Genomic DNA, 23,218 nt, shown 5'->3' with positions numbered 1-23,218 from the left:
AACAAACAAAAAAAAAAAAAATAGGAAAGCAGTTCACCTGCATTAAAAGTGTGATTTCTGGAGCCAGACTGCCTGGTCTTGAATCCCAGTTCTGTCACTTAATAGCTGTATGAATTTTAGGAAGTTACTTAACAACCCTTTGTCTCAGTTGTCTCATCTATAAAATGGGACTAGTAATTGTACCCATCTCATAGTTGTCTCTAGAATAGTGACTGGCAGGTAGCAAGTGCTTAATAAAACCTAGCTATGATGATTATCAAATTATGCTTTGTGATGGTAATTTTGATAGATGTTGAAAAGAGCATGAGCTTAAAAAAAGGTATCATTAAGGATGCAGAAACAGGTGGTGAGGACACCAAACAAATTTTGCTTACTCCTTGATTTGATGTTGGACTGGCCCTAGTTTACACCTTGAATTTGCCCAAGAATGGAAATTATGATGCTCATCTTAGATTCTGGGGCCTAAAGTCCTAATGGAAGGAGTAGAAGGCATGTGCCTTCAAGTATTCCAAAACCTCCATCAATATCTCTGCTTTTTTTGGATTAGGGTCTCTAGGAATTTTTCACCTCTTAGGAAATAAGCCTGATTGCCAAGATAAAGTTTAGACTATATTTAAACTATTAAGATACTACAATTTATAGTAATTCCTCATTTAAAAAGCATGAGTATCTAGTATCTTTAATATGACCAAATTTTTGTTTTGACTATTTAAGTAATTTAATTAATGAGGAAGATTTTCTGTTAAAATTTTATTTTTTTCATTATAAAAACAAGCATCAAGGAAAAATTTCCAATTAAAATTTTATTTTTTTTCATTATAAAAATCTTCTAACTACATTATAAAATTTTTAGGCATGTGAGAAAAATATTTCACATGGTCTAGTTCAAATTTATTATCATTATTGTGTCTTAATCTCAATTTTTTCCTTATGTATTTTTAACATAGCTGTAACCAAGGTATACATTTGTTTTTCTTACTAGCATGTGTTAACATTTTTTTCACATAAAGTACTTTACCATTCTTTTAAATGACAACATTATATTCCATTGAGTTGTCAAATTTATTCAACTTTTATGCTATTATCAGAGATTTTCGTTTTTCCTAAATTATGTTACTATAAATAACACATTAATAAATATATTTATGCACTTGTTCATATTCTAAAGTACTCTTAGAATAGACTCCAAGAAGTTGAATTATGGACTTTAATAGTATTCAGACATTGTTGGCATACATACTTATTTCTGCCAACAATATAATCATCAATCACATTGGCCATTATATTTTAAAAATGTATGCGATACTTTAATAAGCAAATCCAAACTCCTTACCATAAGCTACACATTCAGTGCTTACTATGTGCTAGCCTTTGTCTAGGTATGGAGAGCTTGCAAAAAAACCCAGAAAATTAGAAAGAAAGAAAATCTTGAGAGCAGAGTATTACAGGCATAGAGAACATTATGTGCAAAGAAAAGGTCAGTAAGTGGAAACAAGTTTGGCTAGTTGAAGGAAGGCCCAGTGTGACTGCTGGAGAGTGAGTAATGGGAAGTGTCGTCGGCAATTAGGCTGGTAAGGTTCTGGGTTCTGGTAAGGTTTGTGCATTTTTATTCCAGGTATAATGGGGAACCAATGGAGAGTCTTAAGGCTAGAGGTGCTGACATGATCTGATCTGTGTCTTTGGGACACTATGGTAACTGATTGAAGAAGCAAGACTATAAGTTGGGGGGGGGGCAGTTAGGAGGCTATTTTGGTAGGCAGGTGAGAGATGATGATGTGTGCATTAGAGAGAGAGAGGTGGAGATGAATGTTCCCAATCCAACAAAACGTGATTGGATTGGGAATATTTCTGAAGATAGAGCTGAGAGAAGTTGCTGTCAGAATGCATATTGTTGTTGTTGTTACATGCCATCGAGTCAGACCCGACTCATAGGGACCCCTCCTTGGGTTTGTGAGGTGGTATCACTACAGAAGTAGATTGCCCAACCTTCCTTCCGAGGAGTGGCTGGTGGATTTGAACTGCCAGCTTTCTGGTTAGCAGTCAAATGCCTTAGGAACTATGCTACCACAGCTCCCATTGGAATGGGTAAAAGAGGTGATAAGGGAAAGAGCTACCTTTTAGTTTGCATGTGGGTAGCTCTGAACAACAACTAAGGGCTTTATGTGTCTGTTAAAGGATCAAACAATAGCAGAACCTCTCTCAAACAAACATGTTCCAGAAAAGCCTAGTATTATGAGCACTGCTTCTGCAGGTTCTTTTTGCAGTAGAGAGACCGAAGCAAAAGCAAGGATTTAAAAGCAGAAACTTCACCTGCATGGAGAAGAAATGATGGAGAGACAAAGGTCACTGCAAGAAATACCCCACTCCAGCCCAGGCAGAGGATCACTGAGAAAATCATGTGAATTATTTTAAATTTTACTTTTCCTTCTTTTTAGGGTCTGAAGCTAAAGGTTCAGATATTTTGCCTTAGAAACCTTAGTCAGAATGCACTTCAACTACTTAATTATTTATAATCAGATGCTTTGTATGGCAGAGATGTCTAGTTGTTAACCAAAATCCACTTACTTGCTCATCTTGTAATAATAGACTCAAGTTTTGTATGGGTGCCTGATTCTTAATTAAAGAATACATTTCTCAGCCTCCATTGTGGTTAAGTATGGCCATGAGCCTACATCTCCTCCAATAGGAATGTCAATGGAAGTGATGTGTGCCATTTCCTGGTTGTACCCTTGAAAGGAATTAACAAACATTGGCTTCTATCCTTTCCCTTCACACTGGCTGGGATGCAGACAAGATCATGAGAACTATAACAGATACCATAGATGAAAGCCATGTACTGAGGATGGCCCTACTAGACTAACTCTGAACTGTTATATGAGAGAGATAAAATTCTATCCTATTTAAGTCATTCTATTTTAAGGTCTCTTTTTTAAAATAGTACTGTACTGTACTCTAATACGTAAGCTGGTGCTGGAAATGGGACACTTCCATTACAAATGTGCAACACTGGCTAACTAATGGGGGGGCAGTAAGAACACAGGTATTGTGACTGAAAAGCTCATGATACTCATTACAACAGGGCAAAGTATTTGTTAAAATTGTCACCTATGATGCCTTGGAAGACTGGTCATTTTTCTACTAAATCTTTAGTTCTAGGAAAGGTGATTAGAAAATATCAATGAGAGAGATGAACTCAGGCAGGATTTAGCCATTTTTCAAGCAAAAAGAGAAAGGAATGTTGTTATTGTTAGCTGCCATTAAGATGATTCCAACTCACGGTGACCCCCAGTATGCAGAGTGGAACTACACAGGGTTTTCAAGGTGGTGACCACTCAGAAGCAGATTTCCAGTCCTTACTTCCAAAGCCTCTCAGTAGGTTTGAATGGCCAATCTTTCAGTTAGTAGTCCAGCACTTCAGCTCAGTTAAGAGAGGCTGTCTCTGCCTGGGGCCAGCAATTTAAACACATTGAGATGACAGCTTTAAGTATGCCAATTGTTTCTCTCCCACCATTTTAGGAAAATAGACTGTGCCTTTCTCAAGTGCCTCTCTCTAGTCTTCTTTGGGAGAAAAACAGAATAGGCCCACAGGCACATAACAGATTAAGGGTGTTGCCTTCCCACCTGAGTCTTTTGTTTCAGACTTGAAGATAGCCACCACTGAGTTGGGACCCAGAGAAGCATGGGCTAGACTCAAAGGCCAGTGACTAAGAGTCATCAGGCTTAAGACTTTGTCTAAAGAAGCACTTTGGCTATGGCAGTTCCCTGGACATAAACAGGCTGTAAACTAACAAACCAAAACCTATCAAGGTATTGAAGTGATTACAATACCAAGGGAAACACAAACATTGCCTGCTAAAGTCTGTAACTGTTTAAAATTTACAACAGTCTTTGGGCACCCAAACTTATACCACCAGGAAATGAGCTGTGAAAACCTCTAAAGAAGGCATACTATTCAATGTACATACTAGATGTGGTTGTGGAGGACAGTGAAGATAAATCTATTGTAGAAGCAGGGTCTAATCAAGACACTTTTCCCAAAGCCAAGCCAGGAATATTCATACTTCTTACCTATCAAGGTTGGGTATTTGTTGTAGTCCAGTGCATGATGTCTATTTTCATTCTTACTTGTTCAAAATGGAAATTTTTAATGTGATTTTTCTATTCCCATTCCACCAATGTGTGCTGGATATATGGGTGCATATGGGTGACAGGCAGATAATTTATCTTAGTGGCTATAGCATTTAGCTACTAACCAGAAGTTTAGTGGTTCAAACCCACCAGCCGCTCTATGGAAGGAAAATGGGCAATCTACTTCCGTAAAGATTTACAGCCTCAGAAACCCAATGTGGGTTGGAATCAACTCAATAGCAATGAATTTGGTTTGGTTTTTGAGTTATGGGCCACCAGACCTGACTATGACCAGACTTGCCTGAGAACACTGTGCATCAGAAGCTTAAAGTTTGAGCTTATTGGAGTAACTGGATAAAATTTTGGTTGCTTCTCTTATGAAAAAAAGATTGAGATTAGTTTGAGTCCTTTGAAGAATAGATGCCCACATGGGACTAGATGTGCAAGATATTTATTGGAGAAATTTTTTTTCAGAATAAAGAGTAGGAAGGAGGGGTAGAGAGAACCTGGTTTAGGAAAAACTTTCAGACTAAAATGCAAATCTGACACTTATGAAGGAATAGGAAGAAGGTTTAGGTAAAAAGAGTCTCAGTCTGTAGCTCAGTTCATAGAAGGTTTCAGCCAAGCCAATGGTGATTACTCAAGCCAAAGTCATCAAGGACCTGCAAGAGTAGACTTAGACTAGTATCCATTCTGTGGCCAGTCATTGCCTGGAATCAGCCTGTGGGAAGCATGGCTTTGGCATGGACACAGTGTAAACCCAGAATGATGGTAGCTGTTGCTGTCAGTCAATTAAGCTCCTTCCAGCAGGAAATCTGAATGGGGCATTTTTATGGTTGCCAGAGATGGCCACCAAAAGAAATGCTGATCTTGTTCAAGACTGCTGTTTTTCAGCTTATTAAAAATTTCCTTTATAATAGAAATTTTGATTTATAGTTGAGCATATGACTGACCAACTAAAGATCGCAAGTTCTTGCTTCCTTTATAGTTAGCTATGTTTATATAACTAATTTCTGGTCAAGAAGTTGTGAGCAGAAATTACAAGTACCAATTCTATGTTTTATGTTTGCCCCTTTCCCACTTCCTATTAGCTGGAATATAGTCAAAATGGTGGCAAATGAAAAGGCCCCCTAACCAGACATGAAACTCATGTATTAGAGATGACAAAATTATTCTATTTGTCCTGAATCACTTATCTCTTGACTGTTAAATTAGAGATAAATAAACCTCTACCTTGTTAAATCAACTTATCCTGTACCCTACCTAGCCCGCTGAGCCTATTACATGGTAAGAGAAACTAAAAAAAAACTCATTAGATCAATGAAAAGTTGTTGAAATTTAAAAAAAAATTTATTCTGAAAATCAGAATAAATCTCCCCCCACTAACATGTTACACTTCTCTATTATTTTAATGGCTATCAAGAGTTTAGAATGTGCATGGTTGACTCAAAGTATAATAAACAAAACAAAAAGGAAATTCTAAAAATTGATAATAACATGATATGTATTAATCTAGAACAAACATTTAATAAAGATAAAAGATGGGAAATGAAGGAAAATTATACCAATAAATCCATGGTTGCTGAATTCTAAATAGCAATGTAGGCAATGAATAACAGATTATAAATGACAGAAAAAATGAATTAGTGAAATTGAATAAATATTTGAGAAATTCTCACATAAATTTCAGGTAATAGTGTTACATTTCAAAATAATAGAATCAATGACAGAAAATATTAAATGATCACAGATACCTAAATTATATATAAAGCAAATTTCAGAAGAATATAACTGAAGAGATGGAACAGAAATAATTATCAATTAAGTAATAAAACATAATTTTCTGAACTAAAGGAAGACCTCTGGTAGCATAGTGCCTAACGCACTTGACTGCTAACCAGAAGTCTGGCAGTTCAAATCCACCAACCACTCCTTGAAAGGAAGGGTGGGCAATCTACTTCCGTAGTGATACCACCTCAGAAACCCAAGGAGGGTTCACTATGAGTCAGGTCTGACTCAATAGCACATAACAACAACAACAAAATGAAGACCTAAACTTGGTAGCGTAGTGCCTAAGGCACTTGATTGCTAACCAGCAGGCTGGTGGTTCATACCCACCAGCCACTCCTTGGAAGGAAGGTTGGGCAATCTACTTCCATAGTGATATTGTCTTGGAAACCCAAGGAGGAGTCACTATGAGTCAGATCCAACTCGACTGGCATGTAACAACAACAAGCCTAGAGAATAAGAGTGCTGGGGTGAGAGGGAGAGAGGGATGGTAGCACTTTTGGAATGGCTCAATAAGGAGCTCAGCAGATCCTCTCTCTGGTGAAACAGCCATTTAACTAGTGAAAATTATAAAACACAAGCATTTAAAATCTATGGAAATTGACCTAAGTTCATACAGCAAATTAGAAGCATTTATTCAAGATAAAATGGAGACTTGGTGGGATAGTGGTTAAGTGCTCAGCTGCTAAGTGAAGATTGGTGGTTTGAACCTACTAGGCTTTCCACAAGAAGCTCTGGTAGCATAGTGCCTAAGGCACTTGACTGCTAACCAGAAGTCTGGTGGTTCAAACCCACCAGCCACTCCTCGGAAGGAAGGTTGGGCAATCTACTTCCATAGTGATACTGCCTTGGAAAACCAAGGAGAGGTCGCTATGAGTTGGGTCCGACTTGATGGCACATAGCAACAACAACAGGCTTTCCACAGGAGAAAGATGAAGCAGTCTGCTTCTGTAACGACTTACAGCCTTGGAAACCCTATGAGACAGTTCTATACCAAACCCTCTGTGCTATAGGATCACTATGAGTCTGAGTCGGAGTCATCTCAACGGCAAAGGGTTTGGTTTGGTTTGGTTTTTAATGCAAGAAAATCAACTAAATCTCAGTAAGGAAAGCAAGAGTCAGTGATATTTGAGCCAAAATCTGCTTCCACTCCATGTCTAGATTTGTGGAAACTCTATTCTAGGTGGTGTGACTGAACTCCCTTTCCCTCCAGCTCCTAGTTGTACTGCTATAGTTTCACCCCAGGAGGGGCAGGCCTCTTGTGTCTCTCATTCCCTTCTCCCTCACACACACCATCTCTTGTGTGGCACAGCCAAGAAAACGGAAACTCCCTTCCCCAATCCAGCTCCCACTTGAAGGGTAGAGGTACAGCAAATCAAGAATACTGAGGCTCTGATCACTTCCCATCCCCTGTTCCTGAACATAGGGTGGAGGGTCTATGCCAGGCGGGGCAATGCAAGAAGATAGAATTACCATCTCCACATGGCTCCAACTTGTAGAGTAGTTTTATTACTCTGAGAGAAGCAGTCTGCCCTTATCCCCACCTTTAATGCAGTAATTCAGAGGTTCTTCCCTGGGTGAGAGGCACGACGGAGAACTTTTAGCACCACAGTTCTTCTGAATAGGCTGATCTTAATTTGAAAGAGAGGGTGGGGGAATTTCTGGAACAATTAAGAGAAGACTAACAGTTCCCTGGACCTAGCAGCAACAAATGAAAGGACAGAACAGCCAGAAGTTTAACCAGGGAAAGAAAGAGCTAAAAATAGTCCTGCTAAGATCCCATTCATCTCAGGGGTCTGCAAGGCTGTGTGCACAGACTAGAGAGCTACTAGTCCCTGCATAACATGGGACAGACTTGAAATTATTCCCCAAGGCACACACAGATCCATCAACAAAGGGCAGAAGTTAGTAGTTCAAAGGACTTAACCTCTGACAAGTCCTTGGATGAATGTTAAGATGTGCCAACTCAGGAATGACTTCTAGGAAGTCAGCATTCAAAATAAATACAAGGGAAAGAAACTGCACACTGACTTCAGAAGCTGTGCTCTGCTGTGGAAATAGGCTTCAAATAATTAGTTCAAGCAAGTGACCAAGCTACTAAACTAACAAAAAATCAGCAGTGTAAACAAACCTAAGGGTATTAACCAAACCCATTGCCATCAAGTGTATTTCAACTCATAGTGTCCCTATTAAAAAAAAAGAAAAACCTCACTGCCATTGAGTGCATTCCTACTCAAAACAACCCTCATTGAGTTTCCAAGGCTGCAAATATTTACAGAAGTAGATCGCCCCATCTTCCTTCTGCGGAGGAGCAGATGGGTTGTGATCTGCTGACCTTCTAGCTAATAGCCAAATGCTTTATCCACTATGCCGCCAGAGACCTTGTGGGACAGAGTAAAACCGCCCCATAGGGTTTCTAAGGCTGTAATGTTACAGAAGCAAACTGCCTCATCTTTTTCCCATGGAACAGCTGGTGGGTTCAAACTGTGACCTTTCGGTTAGCATCTGAGTGCTTAATTGCTGCATCACCAGGGCTCATATCTAAGGGTATGGATGGGGACAAATTGGAATCCAGACTGACTGCCATATATTGTCCAAAATGTTCAGTTGTCAACAAAAAAGTCATTAATCATTATAATTACTTATTTTTTTTCTTAATTTGAAAAACAACAGCATAAAATAATATGTTAAAATTTAGTTGTTCCACCAATAGAACATAGAAATGTAATATACTCAACAGTAATAGCACAAAGGAAAGGGAGGGAAGGAAGCTATAGTGAACCAAAGAAGTGATATCAGACAAATAACTCAAATCCACATGGAAGAAACAAAGAATATTGGAAATGGTAAATAAGAAAGTCAACAAAAAACTTTATAAATACTCTTTTCCCCTTTCTCAGTTTCTTAAAAAACTTAAGATTAAATAAAAGAAGAATTATAACACTGCATTGCTGGGTTGTAACATATATACAAATATGACATGATGCATTGACAATTACTAGTGATTAGAATGCAGAAGGTGGAAACAAAGAAGAATGATCAGCAGTTGGAAAATAAGGCCATGGTGATAGAAATGACACCAGAGATCACATGATAGAATTTTGCAAGACTGACAACCTATTAACTGGAAATACCTTTTTTCAATAGCATAAAAGGTGACTATGCACTTGGACTTTTCTGTATGGAATACTCAGGAATCAAATAGACTACATCTGTGGAAAAAGATAATGGAGGTCAATATCATTGGTTGAAACAAGGACAAGGGCTGATTGCAGAACAGACCATCAATTACTCATATGTAAGTTCAAGCCGAAAAAAGTTAAAATAAGTCCATGAGACCCAAAAGACAACCTTGAGTATACTCTACCTGAATTTAGAGACTATCTGAAAAATATGTTTGACATATTGAACACTAATGATTGAAGTCCAAGCGAGTTGTGGAATGAAATCAAAGACATTATACACGAAGAAAGCAAAAGGCCATTAAAATGACAGGAAAGCAAGAAAAGACCAAAATGGATGTCAGAAGAGACTCTGAAACTTGCTCTTGAACATAGAATAGCTAAAGTGAATGTAAGAAATGATGAAATAAGAGTGCTGAACAGAAGATTTCAAAGGACATCTCCAGAAGACAAAGGAAAGTCTTATAATGAGCTGTGCAAAAACTTAGAGCTAGAAAACCAAAAGAAGAGAACATGTTTGCCATTTCTCCAAGTCAAAAAACTGAAGAAAAAATTCAAGCCTCAAGTTGCAATACTAAAAGACTCTATGGGCAAAATATTGAATGATGCAGGAAGCATCAAAAGAAGAAAGAAGGAATACAAAGAATCACTGTACCAAAATGAATTACTCAACATTCAGCCATTCCAGGAGGTAGCATATGATCAAGAACTGATGGCACTGAGGAAGAAGTCCAAGTTTTACTGAGGGAATTAAAAAAAAAAAAAAGACTTCAGAAATTGATGGAATACCAATTGAGATATTTCAACAAATAGATGCAACCCTGGAATTGCCCTTATCTATGCCAGGAAATGTGGAAGACAGTTGCCTGGTCAACTGATTGGAATAAATCCATATTTGTGCCTATTCCAAAGAAAGGTATCCAAGAAAGTGAGGAAATTACTGATTAATATCATTAACATCACACACAAATAAAATTTTGCTGAAAGTAAAATTCAAAACTGGTTGCAGCAGAACATCAACAGGAACGGCCAGAAATTCAAATGAGATTCAGAAGAGGATGTGGAATGACAGATATCACTGCTGATGTCAGAAGGATCTTAAACCAAAAAAACCAAACTCATTGCCATCTAGTTGGTTCCTACTCATAGCAACCCCTCCTTGGGTTTCTGAGGCAGTATCTCTTGATCAATCTTCCTTCCAAGGACTGACTGGTGGGTTTGAATTGCCAGCCTTCTGGTTAGCAGTCAAATACCTTAGGCATTACGCCCTCTTGGCTGAAAGGAAAGAATACCAGAAAGATGTTTACCTGTGTTTTATTGACTACACAAAGGCAATTGACTGTGTGGATAATATGTAGAAGACACTGCCTTGCTTGCTGAAGGTGAACAGGACTTGAAGCAGCAGTAAAGAAATCAAAGAGTGTCTTGCATTGGGCAAATCACATGGCAGGCTATTAACTCAAGTCCATTGTAAGCCCCAAGGTCTGCAGAGTATGGCGGGCTGCTGAATATCGACACTACTACATGCAGGGTCCAAGCGTGCCATATGCAAGAGACCATTCCCCAAGACTTCTGCTTATATACAGGAAGCAGACCACATTCCCTAAGGCAGCTACTCAGCTGCTTGTGGTAGATCCCACCATGGAGCTGATTGCCAGTCTCATCATGGGGAATAACTACCACCAGCTGCCCAGCCACTCAACCAGGCCCAGCCAAGTTGACACACAAACATAACTACCACAAATATACATATATGTATATATAACTATTAACTAATATACCAGCACTAATCAGTTAAAGATATAATTGAAAATTAGCATTGCCAATATTAACTAGAAATCAACAATAGAAATTGTGGGTATTTCTGAAGAAAATTTTAGTATAGGAAATAAGACATGAATAAATGGAGAGTGATTCCATTTAAATGACATGAATTCTCCCATAATTAAATGATAATTTTAATGAAATTCAATTTCTTCTAACTGTGAAAAATGATTCCAAAGTTCATTCATCTAGAAAAAGAAACTTGATACAAAAGCCAAGACAATATTGAAAAAGAAGAGTAACAATTGTCAACTACACAGAGAGACATAAAAAACCCTTTAAATCAACGATAATTGAATAGTGTGGTTTTGATACCTGAATTAAATAGTGTAGTTTTGGAACAGTGAAACAGAAGAGAAAAATCTACAATAAAACCTAAGGAATAAATGCTAAAGATATGATAAAGATGGAGTTTCCTATTTGGTAGGGAAAGGTGGCTTGTTCAATAAAATGGACAGAGGCACCAGGTCAACTATTGAGGAAAAAGGATCACATTGGAGTATTACCTCACACCATACATCAAAATCAAACTTTGTAATTATCAAAGAGTTAATTTTTTTCAAAAATCAAACCATAAGAAAAAAATAATGTACATGAGTAATTTTGTACTCTTGAAATAGTGATTTCTGCTTATAAGAACAACATTTACACAAAAGGAAAACATCTATTTCACTTCATAAAAATGAAGAAAAAGCCTATGCAATTTTATAAAGCTAATTACAAAATGGGAGAAAATATTTGAAAAACATGAGAGGAAAAATGGTTCTTCTTTATATTATGAAAATATCTCTTTAAATAATTAAGGAAAAAAGTCACTAATAGTAGAAATGATCCTCATCAAATTCCACAAAGAAGAAACACATAAAAATATATGAACAGAATTCAGATTCACTGGTATTCAAAGAATTGCCTATTACCAAGCAATATTCATATAACTAGCAAGGAGGGTAGTGCCTAAGGCACTTGACTGCTAACCAGAAGGTTGGCGGCACCAAGGTTGGGCAACCTACTTCCGTAGTGATACTGCCTCAGAAACCCAAGGAAGGGTCTCTATGAGTCAGGTCCAACTCGACGGCACATAACAACCACAACAGCAAGGAGGAGAACAGATTGTCTTAAATTATTTTAAAATTGTGATTTGGATGAAAGTTTACAGAGCAAAGACAAATAATTTAATTTTTCTAAGAGACTTTTCACTCTCTATTGAAGTTCTAGAATTTTACCATAAAGAAATCATCAGAGATGCAGAAAAGTTTATGTACAAGGATATTTGTGATCATTCCCTTCCATCCCAGTTTTAGCATTGGTGGTAATGTATTGATTCAAATGCCTTTACATTCATTATTTATCATCACAAGGAGTTTTGATGGCATCCTGGTAAAAGCATCTGGCTGCTAACCAAAAGCCTGGCAGTTCAAACCCACCAGCCACTCTGCGGGAGAAAGATAAGGCAGTCTGCTTCTGTAAAGATTTGCAACCTTGGAAACCCTATGGGGCAGTTCTGTTCTGTCTATAGTGTCACTATGAGTCAGAATCAATTTGATGGGAGTGGTGTTTATTATCACTGTAACTGACATATTTTTCCATATTGTCCTAGTTTCACTATAAATCAATTCCCTAACTGTACACTGTCTGAATAAAGTTCCTTCTGGGCTTCTTCTTACTTCTGATTTAACTAGGCTTTGTGAGACCAACACAATTACTATGTTTAGAAAAATTTGACAACATGCCAGTTTCTTTACTTGAACCCTACTTATAAACCCACGTGGAAAGGAAAGAGACACAGGGAGGAGTTTTTTTTGGAAATTAACCATCACTTAAAATTCACCTTGGTGGAAACAAGAACACTTCTTGGGTGACCAGTGCTCTGGAGTCCACATCTTTACCTCAGTGCCTGGAAATTTCAAGACCAAATCTGATTGTTTTTTCTTCTTGCTACAGGTTAGTTTTGTGATCTTTATTTCCATGAAGACTGGGGCTTTATGAGATTTAATTTTTTAATTTTATGCCATATAATTATATAAAATTTTAAATTTTAAAATTGTCCTTGTGTTCCATATAGACATCAAAAGAGAAATACTAACTATATAGTATGGGATATTTGCAAGGGAGGGAGAATATAAAGCTTTTTAAATAGACCAAGAATTCACCAAAAGAGTGACTTGTTAATATTTCCCACCTGGCAGAGGACAGTGTCTCCTATGTGTGTGAAAAGAGATCTGGTCCATTGTGATTTCATTTGAGTTTGTTACAGAGGAAGTTATAAATGAATAGAGGTGACTGGGAAAGAGAATTTAAGGGGAGCTGCAGGAGGAGAAGAGGACGGAAGTGATCAAGGACACCCCAATATTATAGGAAACAAAACTGTGTATGTTTTGACTTCAACAGCCAAGGAATTAAAATACCCTGAAGTAAAGCATTTGACTAGACATTTTTGACAATTGAAATGTGATTTTTCTCAAATTTATATATCTAAATATAAGTGCAGTAAACTTAGTGCTTAAAAGTAGATGCTGCATATTTGGGTCTACTTTTTAAGTTAGCAAATGCTCTCTTTTTTACCCATGTATTTCTATGACCTTATTTTTCTTGTTATCACAGAGTCTTTCTTCTATTGTGTGGTCCAGGGTGTTAGCCAACCTTATAACCCTGCTAAACACCTGGAAGCCCTATTTAGTAACTGGTAAATACTCAGGGGGATATTTAAGTGCTTGCTATTTTCATTAGATAAATTCTTATTAGCCTCTGGATACATTTCAGGTAGTGAAGCCTTAAATAAAAGGAATTACCAAGTAACTCTACATCCAAAATAGCCTTGTAATAGCTGTCATAATCCACCATAATATAAACATGTAAAAATGCAAAACAAAGTTCCATTGGGTTTCTTCCTCAATTCAGGGCATAATAGAGCAATTGCCCACTGAAAAACTAAGGAAACATATTTTACAAAAAATTTACCACTCTGTGATTCAACTGAGTTTTGGAAGGTGAAACACGGTGGCATCGATAGGGTTGCTGTCACCCTGTGCAGTAATTCATGCTGTCACATCCCCCCCAAGAACCTCCTCCCATACCAGACTATACAGAATCTTTAGACGTGATATAGTTGTAAATTGCTTAAGCGTAATTTTCTTAGATTCTGTGAATACTAACAATAAAATTGCTTTGTAAAATCTCTCTACATTGAATTACAATATTATTAAAGTATTAGTAAATGAACAGAAGCCTTTTTTTGATTTAACTCCTTCTTTTCCTTTAATTACTACTTCATTCTCAAAAGAGTTATTGATACAGGTTAACAAATGCTACTTAGCACAATATCATAGCTAAAGCACCAGAAAATTTGACACAATCAATGGCTATAAAAGCACCGGCAGCATTAAAAATAACACTTCTTGAAGAACATGTGGGTGAAACAACGTTATTCAAAGTGCCATTATAACTGGGTAATAATGACAGTTCTGACCAAAGTGCATTAGACAGTTCAAACAATAAATTAGCATAGAGTTTTAGCTTTGTAGATACATGTAAGCTTGCCTTATGAAAAATGTGCTTTTTTTGTTATAAGTAACTTAAGAGGTATTTTATAAAAAAAAAAAAAAGTAATAAATTTCTGCTGAAACTTTGCACAAAAATTTTATAAACAGTCATTTGGTGTCTCTCCCTCTGACAGTGTCACCCAGTGTTGTCCACAAATCTCTCCTCCCATCAAACCAAACCAAAACCAAATGCACTGCTGTGGAGTCGGATCCGACTCATAGCAACCCCTCCTAGGGTTTCCAAGGTGGTATCACTATGGAGGTAGATTGCCCAGTCTTCCTTCCGAGGAGTGGCTGGTGGTTTTGAACTGCCAGCCTTCTAGTTAGCAGTCAAATGCCTTAGGCACTATGCCACCAGAGCTCCCACCATAGTCCCCTAATGACACCACTGGTGAAACATAACTTTGGGAAGTAGGTATGGTGAGGAGAGAAGCGGTGTCCTCAGAGACACTTACAGGTAAAAGGCATTTCAGAATATCTGTTGATAGTGTGTAGTCCACTTTTTTGTTGTTGGGGTTCCATCCTTGAAAAAATACACTGGAACTTCAATGTGCTTTATTTGCTGTAAAACAGATTAACCTTGTTGTTGTTGTTGTTATTTGCCATTGAGTTGGCCCCGACTCATAGCGACCCCTCCTTGGGTTTCCGAGGCAGCATCACTACGGAAGTAGGATTGCCCAACCTTCCTCGGAAGGAAGGTTGGGCAATCCTACTTCCTTTACATTTTTATCAATTATAGCTTTTATTATGATTAAGCACCATATGGTAGTGGTATTGCTCACTGCTGTATCTCCCATGCACAAGAAGCATATGTGAGACTGCAATTTATTAAGTCAGATCGTATCACTCTTCTCAAAACCCTCAATAGATTTCCATTTCAATCAAAATGAAGTTCTTGCATCAACCTACAAAACGTGTCTGATAAGGCTTACCATTGCCTCTCTAACCTCATGTTATTACTACTTTATACAGTTTTCTTGCCCTCTCATGCTTTCTTTGAGTTTCTTCAAAAAGGCCCAACCTGTACCTGCTCTTCTCTCTGCCTAGAATGTCTCTTCTTTCAGATTTTTTTATGGCTTGGTGTGGTGGTTATGTTTTGTGTCAACTTGGCCAGGCCTGGTTGAGTGGCTGGGCAGCTAGATGTAGTATTCCCCATGATGAGACCGGTAATCAACTCCAGGTTGGAATCTACTGTGAGCAGCTGAGTAGTAGTAGGGAATGTGGTCTGCTTCCTGTATTTAAGCAGCAGCCTTGGGAAATGGTCTCTAGCCTATGGCACACTTGGACCCTGCATGTAGCCATGTTAATGGCCTGCCATGTGGTTTGGTAACATCAGGACTGTGCCTTTTGACTTGTCAACCTTGGGGCTTCTCAGCCTCAGCAGCCAGCAGCTATCTGAGTGAAGAAACGCCTCTAGCTCCAGTGGGCCGGGAGCAGGAGGTAGAGCTGGACCCCAAGGTTGAGGGGCTTTCACCCAGCCCCTAGAGCCTGGCACTTTGAACTTGGACTTAAAGCCTCCAAATTGTAAGCATGAACTCCTGTTTGTTAAAGCCTTCCCATTTGTGGTATGTTCTTGTCGGAGCGGCACTAGGAAACCAGAACACTTGGTCTCTCGCTTCCTGCTTAAATGTCACAAAAAGTACTTCCCAACCTTATTATATAAAATAATACCCTCTCTCCTGTATTCCACATAGCCCCTACATTGCTTCATTTTTATTAATAATACTAATCATCTGGCTTATTATTCATTTACTTTTCTGTTTAGTCTCTTTTGACCTCATTATAATGTTCTCAAGGAACTATGTCTGATTTGTTCACTATTGTATTTACCCCCATTAAAGTAGTATCTGGCACATACCAAAACCATACTTGTTGCAATCGAGTTGATTCCAATTCATAATGACACTATAGGACAGAGTAAAACTACCTCATAGGGTTTCCAAGGCTATAATCTTTACAGAAACAGATTGTCATGTCTTTCACCTGTGGAGAGACTGGTGGGTTTGAACTGACAATCTTTCAGTTAGCAGCCAAAATCTTAATCACTGCACAACTAGGGCTCCTTATCTGGCATGTTGTAGGTACTTAATACATACATATTGAATGAATGAATGAATGAATGGAAGGATATTAATCTCTAGTTTGAAGGCAGTTAGACTACTTTTCTAAGGGTTATACTCATTACTTGATAAAATGTTCTGTTGGATTTCCTTTTTTCCTACTTTAAACCCTATCAAGAGACAAAAGTTGGAATTCTCTGGTTGAAATAAACTGGGCAGAAGTACCAAACCTGTGTATTTCAACAAGAAGATAGTGGTGGATGGGATTAAAAGTCAGTTTGGACAAATCTGTATGTGGAGAGTTTTTTTTCAGGCTGTTGTTGTTGTTATGTGTCTTGGAGTCAGACTCGACTCATAGCAACCTCTCCTTGGGTTTCTGAGGTGGTATCACTACTGAAGTAGATTGCCCAACCTTCCTTCTGAGGAGTGGCAGGTGGGTTTGAACCTCCAGCCTTCTGGTTAGCAGTGAAGTGCCTTATATGCCAAGTGAACGGAAATCATCAAAAAAAAAAAAAGAAAGAAAGAAAGAAACTTAAAAATCAAGTCATATAGTCAAGAAAATTTTAGGAGTCAAAACCTCTATTTAAAACAATCTATTTTATATGTGAGAGTGTTTTGGTAGGTAGGATTCTCTGTCACTCTGAAAGCTGTTGAATAGCATAATAGATTAAGTAAAATGTTCCTTAAATGAATTAACTAGCAATTTTAGAGAAAAAAAAAATCTTGCACTATAAAAAATGACATGCCAATAAAATCTGATTTTATAATTTAACTTTCCTGATACAAGAGACAATGCCAGGAAAAAGAATTGCAGTGATTGGTGCTGGGGTCAGTGGATTAAGTGCCATTAAGAGCTGTTTGGAGGAGGGACTCGAGCCAACTTGTTTTGAAGGAAGCAGTGACATTGGGGGACTGTGGCGATATGAGGTAAGTTTAAATAGTGTTACGCTTCTATATGTATGATGACATCACCCCCCCCATATCTGGAAAATAGAAATATAAAGATTATAGCACTAATTTATTCTTAAATCACCAGCATAATTATTATTGCCTATGCCTCTGGTCAAATTCATATTGGGATCATTTTTATATCTATAATTAGAAGTTTCTATGCCCACTCCTCACTTACAGACATGGTTGGGTTCCAAAGACCAGGTCATTATGTGGAAATTGGTGTTATGTGAGAATGGAGGATGACTACATCGGATCACAAAATGGAAGATGACTATATCATTACATAACTGCCGAATTACATCATTACATGCCTGCCAAACACTGAGAATCATGGCCCAGCCAAGCTGACACATAACCTTAACTATCACAGCCAGTGTTACTCTTGCCTCATACCTCAGCATTCATTACTGCCAGATGTATGTTGTTAATCTGCAAAATAGTTGGATAGTAAATTTGTTACTCTTGTCAATAATGTGAAATATTTGATAATGAGATAGTCGGTAAGTGAAAAGCAGGTGTAATGCTTATGTCTTTATTTTTAAAGTACTCTATATTAACAAAACTTGGAAAATAAATTATTTGGCAGTTTTTTTTTTAAGGCTTAAATGTTTTTAATAACATCTAGGAAGTTGCATTATTCTCAGATTCTAAAATGCTATTTGAGGAACAAATTTTCCTTTCCCAGTATAGATAATAAAACATTTGTATGAAAAATAAGCATTTCCTTCAGACCAAAGTTTGCTTTAGATGAATTTTAACTGACATTCTTGATATGGAAACTTTATATTCAAAGGACAAAATAAAATATTAGGAAATATTAGTTGACTAAAATACATATTAACCAAACAGCTAAAATATTATGCTATGTTTGACACATGTGAACATTAGATTTAAGAGAGGAAAGGTGTTCGCAGTCAATTTTTGAAGCAAAAGAAATCTTGTTCTATTTCTAGGTAAAAGAAAAGTCAAAACACTTTCTACTCAGAGAAGAAATATATTTCAGAATTATTGGTTTTATGAAGCACAAGCATCTGTAAATTACTGTGTATTACATTTTTCTTAAGGAGGTCCTACATAACTCTTAGGAGCTCTGGTAGCGTAGTGCCTAAGGCACTTGACTGCTAACCCGAAGGCTGGCAGTTCAAACCCACCAGCCACTCCTCAGAAGGCAAGCTGGGCAATCTACTTCCAGAGTGATACTGCCTCGGAAACCCAAGGAGGGTCGTTATGAGTCAGGTCTGACTCGACGGCACATGACAACAACAACAACATGCCTCTGGTGGCATAGTGCCTAAGGCATTTGACTGCTAACCTGAAGGCTGGTGGTTCAAACCCACCAGCCACTCCTTGGAAGGAAGGTTGGGCAATCTACTATCTTAGTGATACCACTCAGAAACCCAAGGAGGGATTGCTATGAGTCCAAGGCACATAACAACAACTACAACATGCCTATATGTTGAATTCCAGTCTTTTCCCCCAAGGGTAATGAAGCAATCTTTCCTTCCAGAGTCCAGCTTCTTGATAAGAGAATGTGTGCTTGTTCTGTGCATTTCCTCACACCTCGCTCCACATCTAACTTTTGCTACACGATGTCCTTCCTCAGCACCCTCCCTAAAAAAGGGCAAACCAAATGGACTTTCTGTCCTAAAATTTCTTACTTTTTCAAAAGGATTTCATAATGTTAAAACTAACTTATTTTAAAAAACATTTGCTCCTATCTTCTGCAATTCTACTCTTGTTTTTTTTTTTCTCGATATTTTTTCACCTGGTCTCTAACTAGGGCTGTTTTAGGCTTCATTTTCAGTCTTTTTAACTTTTTACAAGTTTCTTATAGTACATCTTTATGGTCCATGGCTTCTGCTACCTCATATATTCTAATGGTTCTTGGATCTTTATGTCCAATGTAACAATATATCTGTATTAGAGCAAATAGCACTAACTGTCCCAGAGACTCTGAAATCTCAAAGGCTTAGTCCAATAACAGTTTGTCTCTGGCCTGCATCTTGGGCAGATGTGAGTTTGATGACCCTTCTCCAACACATAGTTATATCTCTGAACCATGTGGCCTCTAAGAGTCCAAGTAGCTTGGAGATAAAGGGTTGGTGGAAACAGGATGATTCTTAACTGCCTAGATCAAGCCTAGAAGTGATGGTGGATCTGTTTTTGCTAAACTCTGGGATGCTTCACCAAACATCTCTTAGCCTTTTCAGGTCTTTCATTCTCTGAGTAACCCATTCCTTGCATTGTATTCCCTGTTTCAATTACTGAGAGTGATTTCTGTGTTCCTGGTTGAACCATGACTGATGCCAATGCATCTCTAGAAAAGCTCTAGCCTCCTAGCCTGATTTCATGTGCTCCCACAGAACTCTGAGCAGGCAACACTACTGCCCCTATCACACCGTGTGGTTGCTGATTTCCTGTGTAGAGCTTTTAAAAATTTGATATGCATTACTTGGTCCTTGTTACAGCTCTTAAAGTAGTTAGATGCCTATTTACAGGTAAACAAAGAAATTACTTAGTTCAGCTCTCTTATCCAAGTTGCTATCATTAAGAATTGACTCAACAGTGGGTTTGGTTTGGGGTTTTACTCAAGACATGTAATGATAGATCTCAAGGACCACATTAATGTTTCTCAAAATATTACATCATGTCATTTGATTTTACTAGTAATGCTTATATTTTAAGTTTCACTTATAATAATTGCTCATAATATTTGCAAAAACTATATCAGCTCTGGTAGCATAGTGTCTAAGGCACTTGACTGCTAACCAGAAGGCTGGCAGTTCAAACCCACCAGCCACTTCTTGGAAGGAAGGTGGGGCAATCTACTTCATAGTTATACTGCCTCGGAAACCCAAGAACATGTCGCTATAGGTCGGGTCCGACTCAATGGCACATAACAACATATTTATCAAGAGGCATATGTTATCTGAATGCATCACTATAATGGGTTTTTATTAATAATCAGTGTTCTTCATTTTAGGAGCTCTGGTGGTGTAGTGCCTAAGGCATTTTACTGTTAACCAGAAGGCTGGCAGTTCAAACCCACTAGCCACTCCTCAGAAGGAAAACTGGGCAATCTACTTCTGTAGTGATACTGCCTCAGAAACCCAAGGAGGGGTCATTATGAGTCAAATCGATTCAATGGCAGTGAGTTTCATTTTTGGTTTTATTTTGGTTCTTCATTTTAAAGAAGGAAATACATACTTTCATCTGTTCTTAATACTGATAGACTTTTTTCAGAAATTAGATTCTATCTCTCCTGGCTCCAGTTCAGAATACTCATTACACATGCATTACTGATTCTTTACTTCACCAATGTTGTTGTTGTTGTTGTTATGTGCCGTCGAGTCGGCCCCAACTCATAGCGACCCCTCCTTGGGTTTCTGAGGCAGTATCACTACGGAAGTAGGATTGCCCAACCTTCCTTCCGAGGAGTGGCTGGTGGGTTTGAACCGCCAGCCTTCTGGTTAGCAGTCAAGTGCTTTAGCCACTATGCTACCAGAGCTCCTACTTCACCAATATTACTTCACCAATATGGTACCTAAAATATAGAAAACATTAAGACCCTAAAATTATGTTTTATATGTACATATATTAAAATGATGAATTTAAGATTAAAATTAGTTCTTCCAAAAGAAAGCAACATATTTTTTGTTTGTTTTTGTTTTCAAGTGCAATTGAGTTGGTTCAGACTCATAACATACCTCTAACAGAGGGAAACACTGCCCAGTCCTGCACCATCCTTACAATCTTTGCTATGCTTGAGCCCATTGTTGCAGCCACTGTGTCACTCCATCCCGTTGAGGGTTTTCCTCTTTTTCACTGACCCTCCACTTTACCAAGCATGATATCCTTCTCTAGGATTGGTCCCTTCTCATGGTGGTATGAGAGATGAAGTCTTGCCATCCTTACTTCTAACAAGCATTTGGCTCTGCTCTTCCAACACAGATTTTTTTGTTCTTCTGGAAGTCCATGGTATATTCAATATTTTTTGCCAGCACCATAACTCAAATGTATCAGTTCTTCTGTGTTGTTGTTGTTGTTATGTGCCGCCAAGTTGGACCCGACTCATAGTGACCCCTCCTTGGGTTTCCGAGGCAGTTTCACTACGGAAGTAGATTGCCCCATCTTCCTTCCAAGGAGTGGGTGGTGGGTCAATTCTTCTGTACTATTCCTTAATTCCAGTTTTCTCATGCATATGAAACAATTGAAAATACAGTGACTCAAGTCAGGTGCACCTTAGTCTTCAAGGTCTGACATTTTTGCCCTCTAATACTTTAAAGAGGTCTTTTGCAGCAGATTTGCCCAATGCAACACATTCTTTGTTTTCTTGATGGCTACTTCCTTGAATGTTGATTGTGTATCCAAGGAAAATGGGATTTCTGACAACTTCAATCTTTCCTCAGTTTATCATGATATTGTTTCTTGGTCCAGTTGTGAGGATATTTGTTTTCTTTGAGGTGAAATCCATACTGAAGACTGTGGCCATTGATCTTCACCAGTAAGTGCTGCAAGTCTTCACTTTCAGCAAGCAAGGTTGTGTTTTCCTCGTATTGCAGATTGTTAATAAGTCTTCCTCCAATCCTGATGCTGCATTCCTCTTTATATAGTCTAGCTTCTTGGTTTATTTGTACAGCATACAGATTGAATAAGTATGGTAAAAGGTACAACCCTGATGCACACTATTCTTGATTTTAAACCATGCCATATCCCTTTGTTCTGTTCAAAAGACTTCCTCTTAGTCTATGTACAGGTTCCTCCTGAGCATAATTCAGTGTTCTGGAATTCCCACTCTTTGCAATATTATCCATTTAATCAGTAATGCATTTCTCCTTAGCTTTAAATTACATAGGCATCTAGTCTTAATTTTTTTCAAAAAAATAAAAAATGGCTGCTAATATACATGACAGATGTTGTATATTGTATGACTCTTTTGTGTTGTTGTTGTTTGTTGTTGTTATGTGCCATTGAGTTGGACCTATTATAACCTGGAAAATAAGGATAATAATATGTTTCACAGGATTTACTTAGGCAAAATATGTGAAAGACCCTTTATAAGGCATAAAGTGTTACAAAGTGCTGAAATACTGAGGAATGGATGTCTGTATGTACATATATATGTACAGAAATATATTGAAGGAGATTGAGAGACTGAGACTAGAAAGGTGTATATAAAAATACTTAAGGTAATTGTCATGATTGAATATTCTTCTCTGTAATTTTCTATGAAAGTATGATAAATATGTGCTGCTTTTGTGAGTAGAAAAAGTACCATTAAAAAAGTGAAAAAGAGAGGGGTTCCGGCAAGATGGCACACTAGGCAGAAAGACTGCACAGACCTTCTTCAACAAAGAAAAGGGAAACCAATTAACACAGACACAGAAGATAATCCTACACCCCTGAGCCCTGAAGGGAAGGATATAGAAGTGAACTAAACCCCAACTAGCAGAAGAATTTGCGTGAAAATACCAAAAAGGAGACATACGGAGCCGTGGTCTGGCAGCGATCCTGAGCTATCCTGATGGCACAATCAGCTTGGAGATTCCAGAGTGGTAGTAGGACATAAAGAATTAACCTAAAAATCACCCTGCTAGCCAGGGACTCCACGGAGGACTGTGCACGGTGGCTGGGGAACAAACAGAGAAGGTGAAGAGAAAGGTGGGCTGAGCTGTGGATTTTTGCCAGTCCAGAGGGCGCCACCATTTTGAAGGTTTAAAAAGCGGCTTGACTATTTTGGATA

The 23,218-nt window shown here is 38.0% G+C and overlaps 1 protein-coding gene across 1 annotated transcript in view; it reads left to right on the top strand.

The window, feature by feature from the left end:
* Positions 1 to 17,313: 17,313 nt before the first annotated feature.
* The window catches only part of LOC103194407 (flavin-containing monooxygenase 5-like), a 25,596-nt gene continuing 19,691 nt past the window's right edge, over positions 17,314 to 23,218 (top strand). The window contains exon 1 of the mRNA XM_007937793.1: positions 17,314 to 17,448. Within this exon, the coding sequence (XP_007935984.1) occupies positions 17,314 to 17,448 (135 nt within the window). The remainder of the gene's footprint in view (positions 17,449 to 23,218) is intronic.

Source organism: Orycteropus afer, unplaced genomic scaffold, assembly GCF_000298275.1.
Source record: "Orycteropus afer afer isolate SDZICR_OR568_19922 unplaced genomic scaffold, OryAfe1.0 scaffold00044, whole genome shotgun sequence".
Classification (NCBI taxonomy): domain Eukaryota; kingdom Metazoa; phylum Chordata; class Mammalia; order Tubulidentata; family Orycteropodidae; genus Orycteropus; species Orycteropus afer.
The sequence above is the reverse complement of the archived record's forward strand: the minus strand, read 5'-3'. Positions and strand labels throughout refer to the sequence as shown.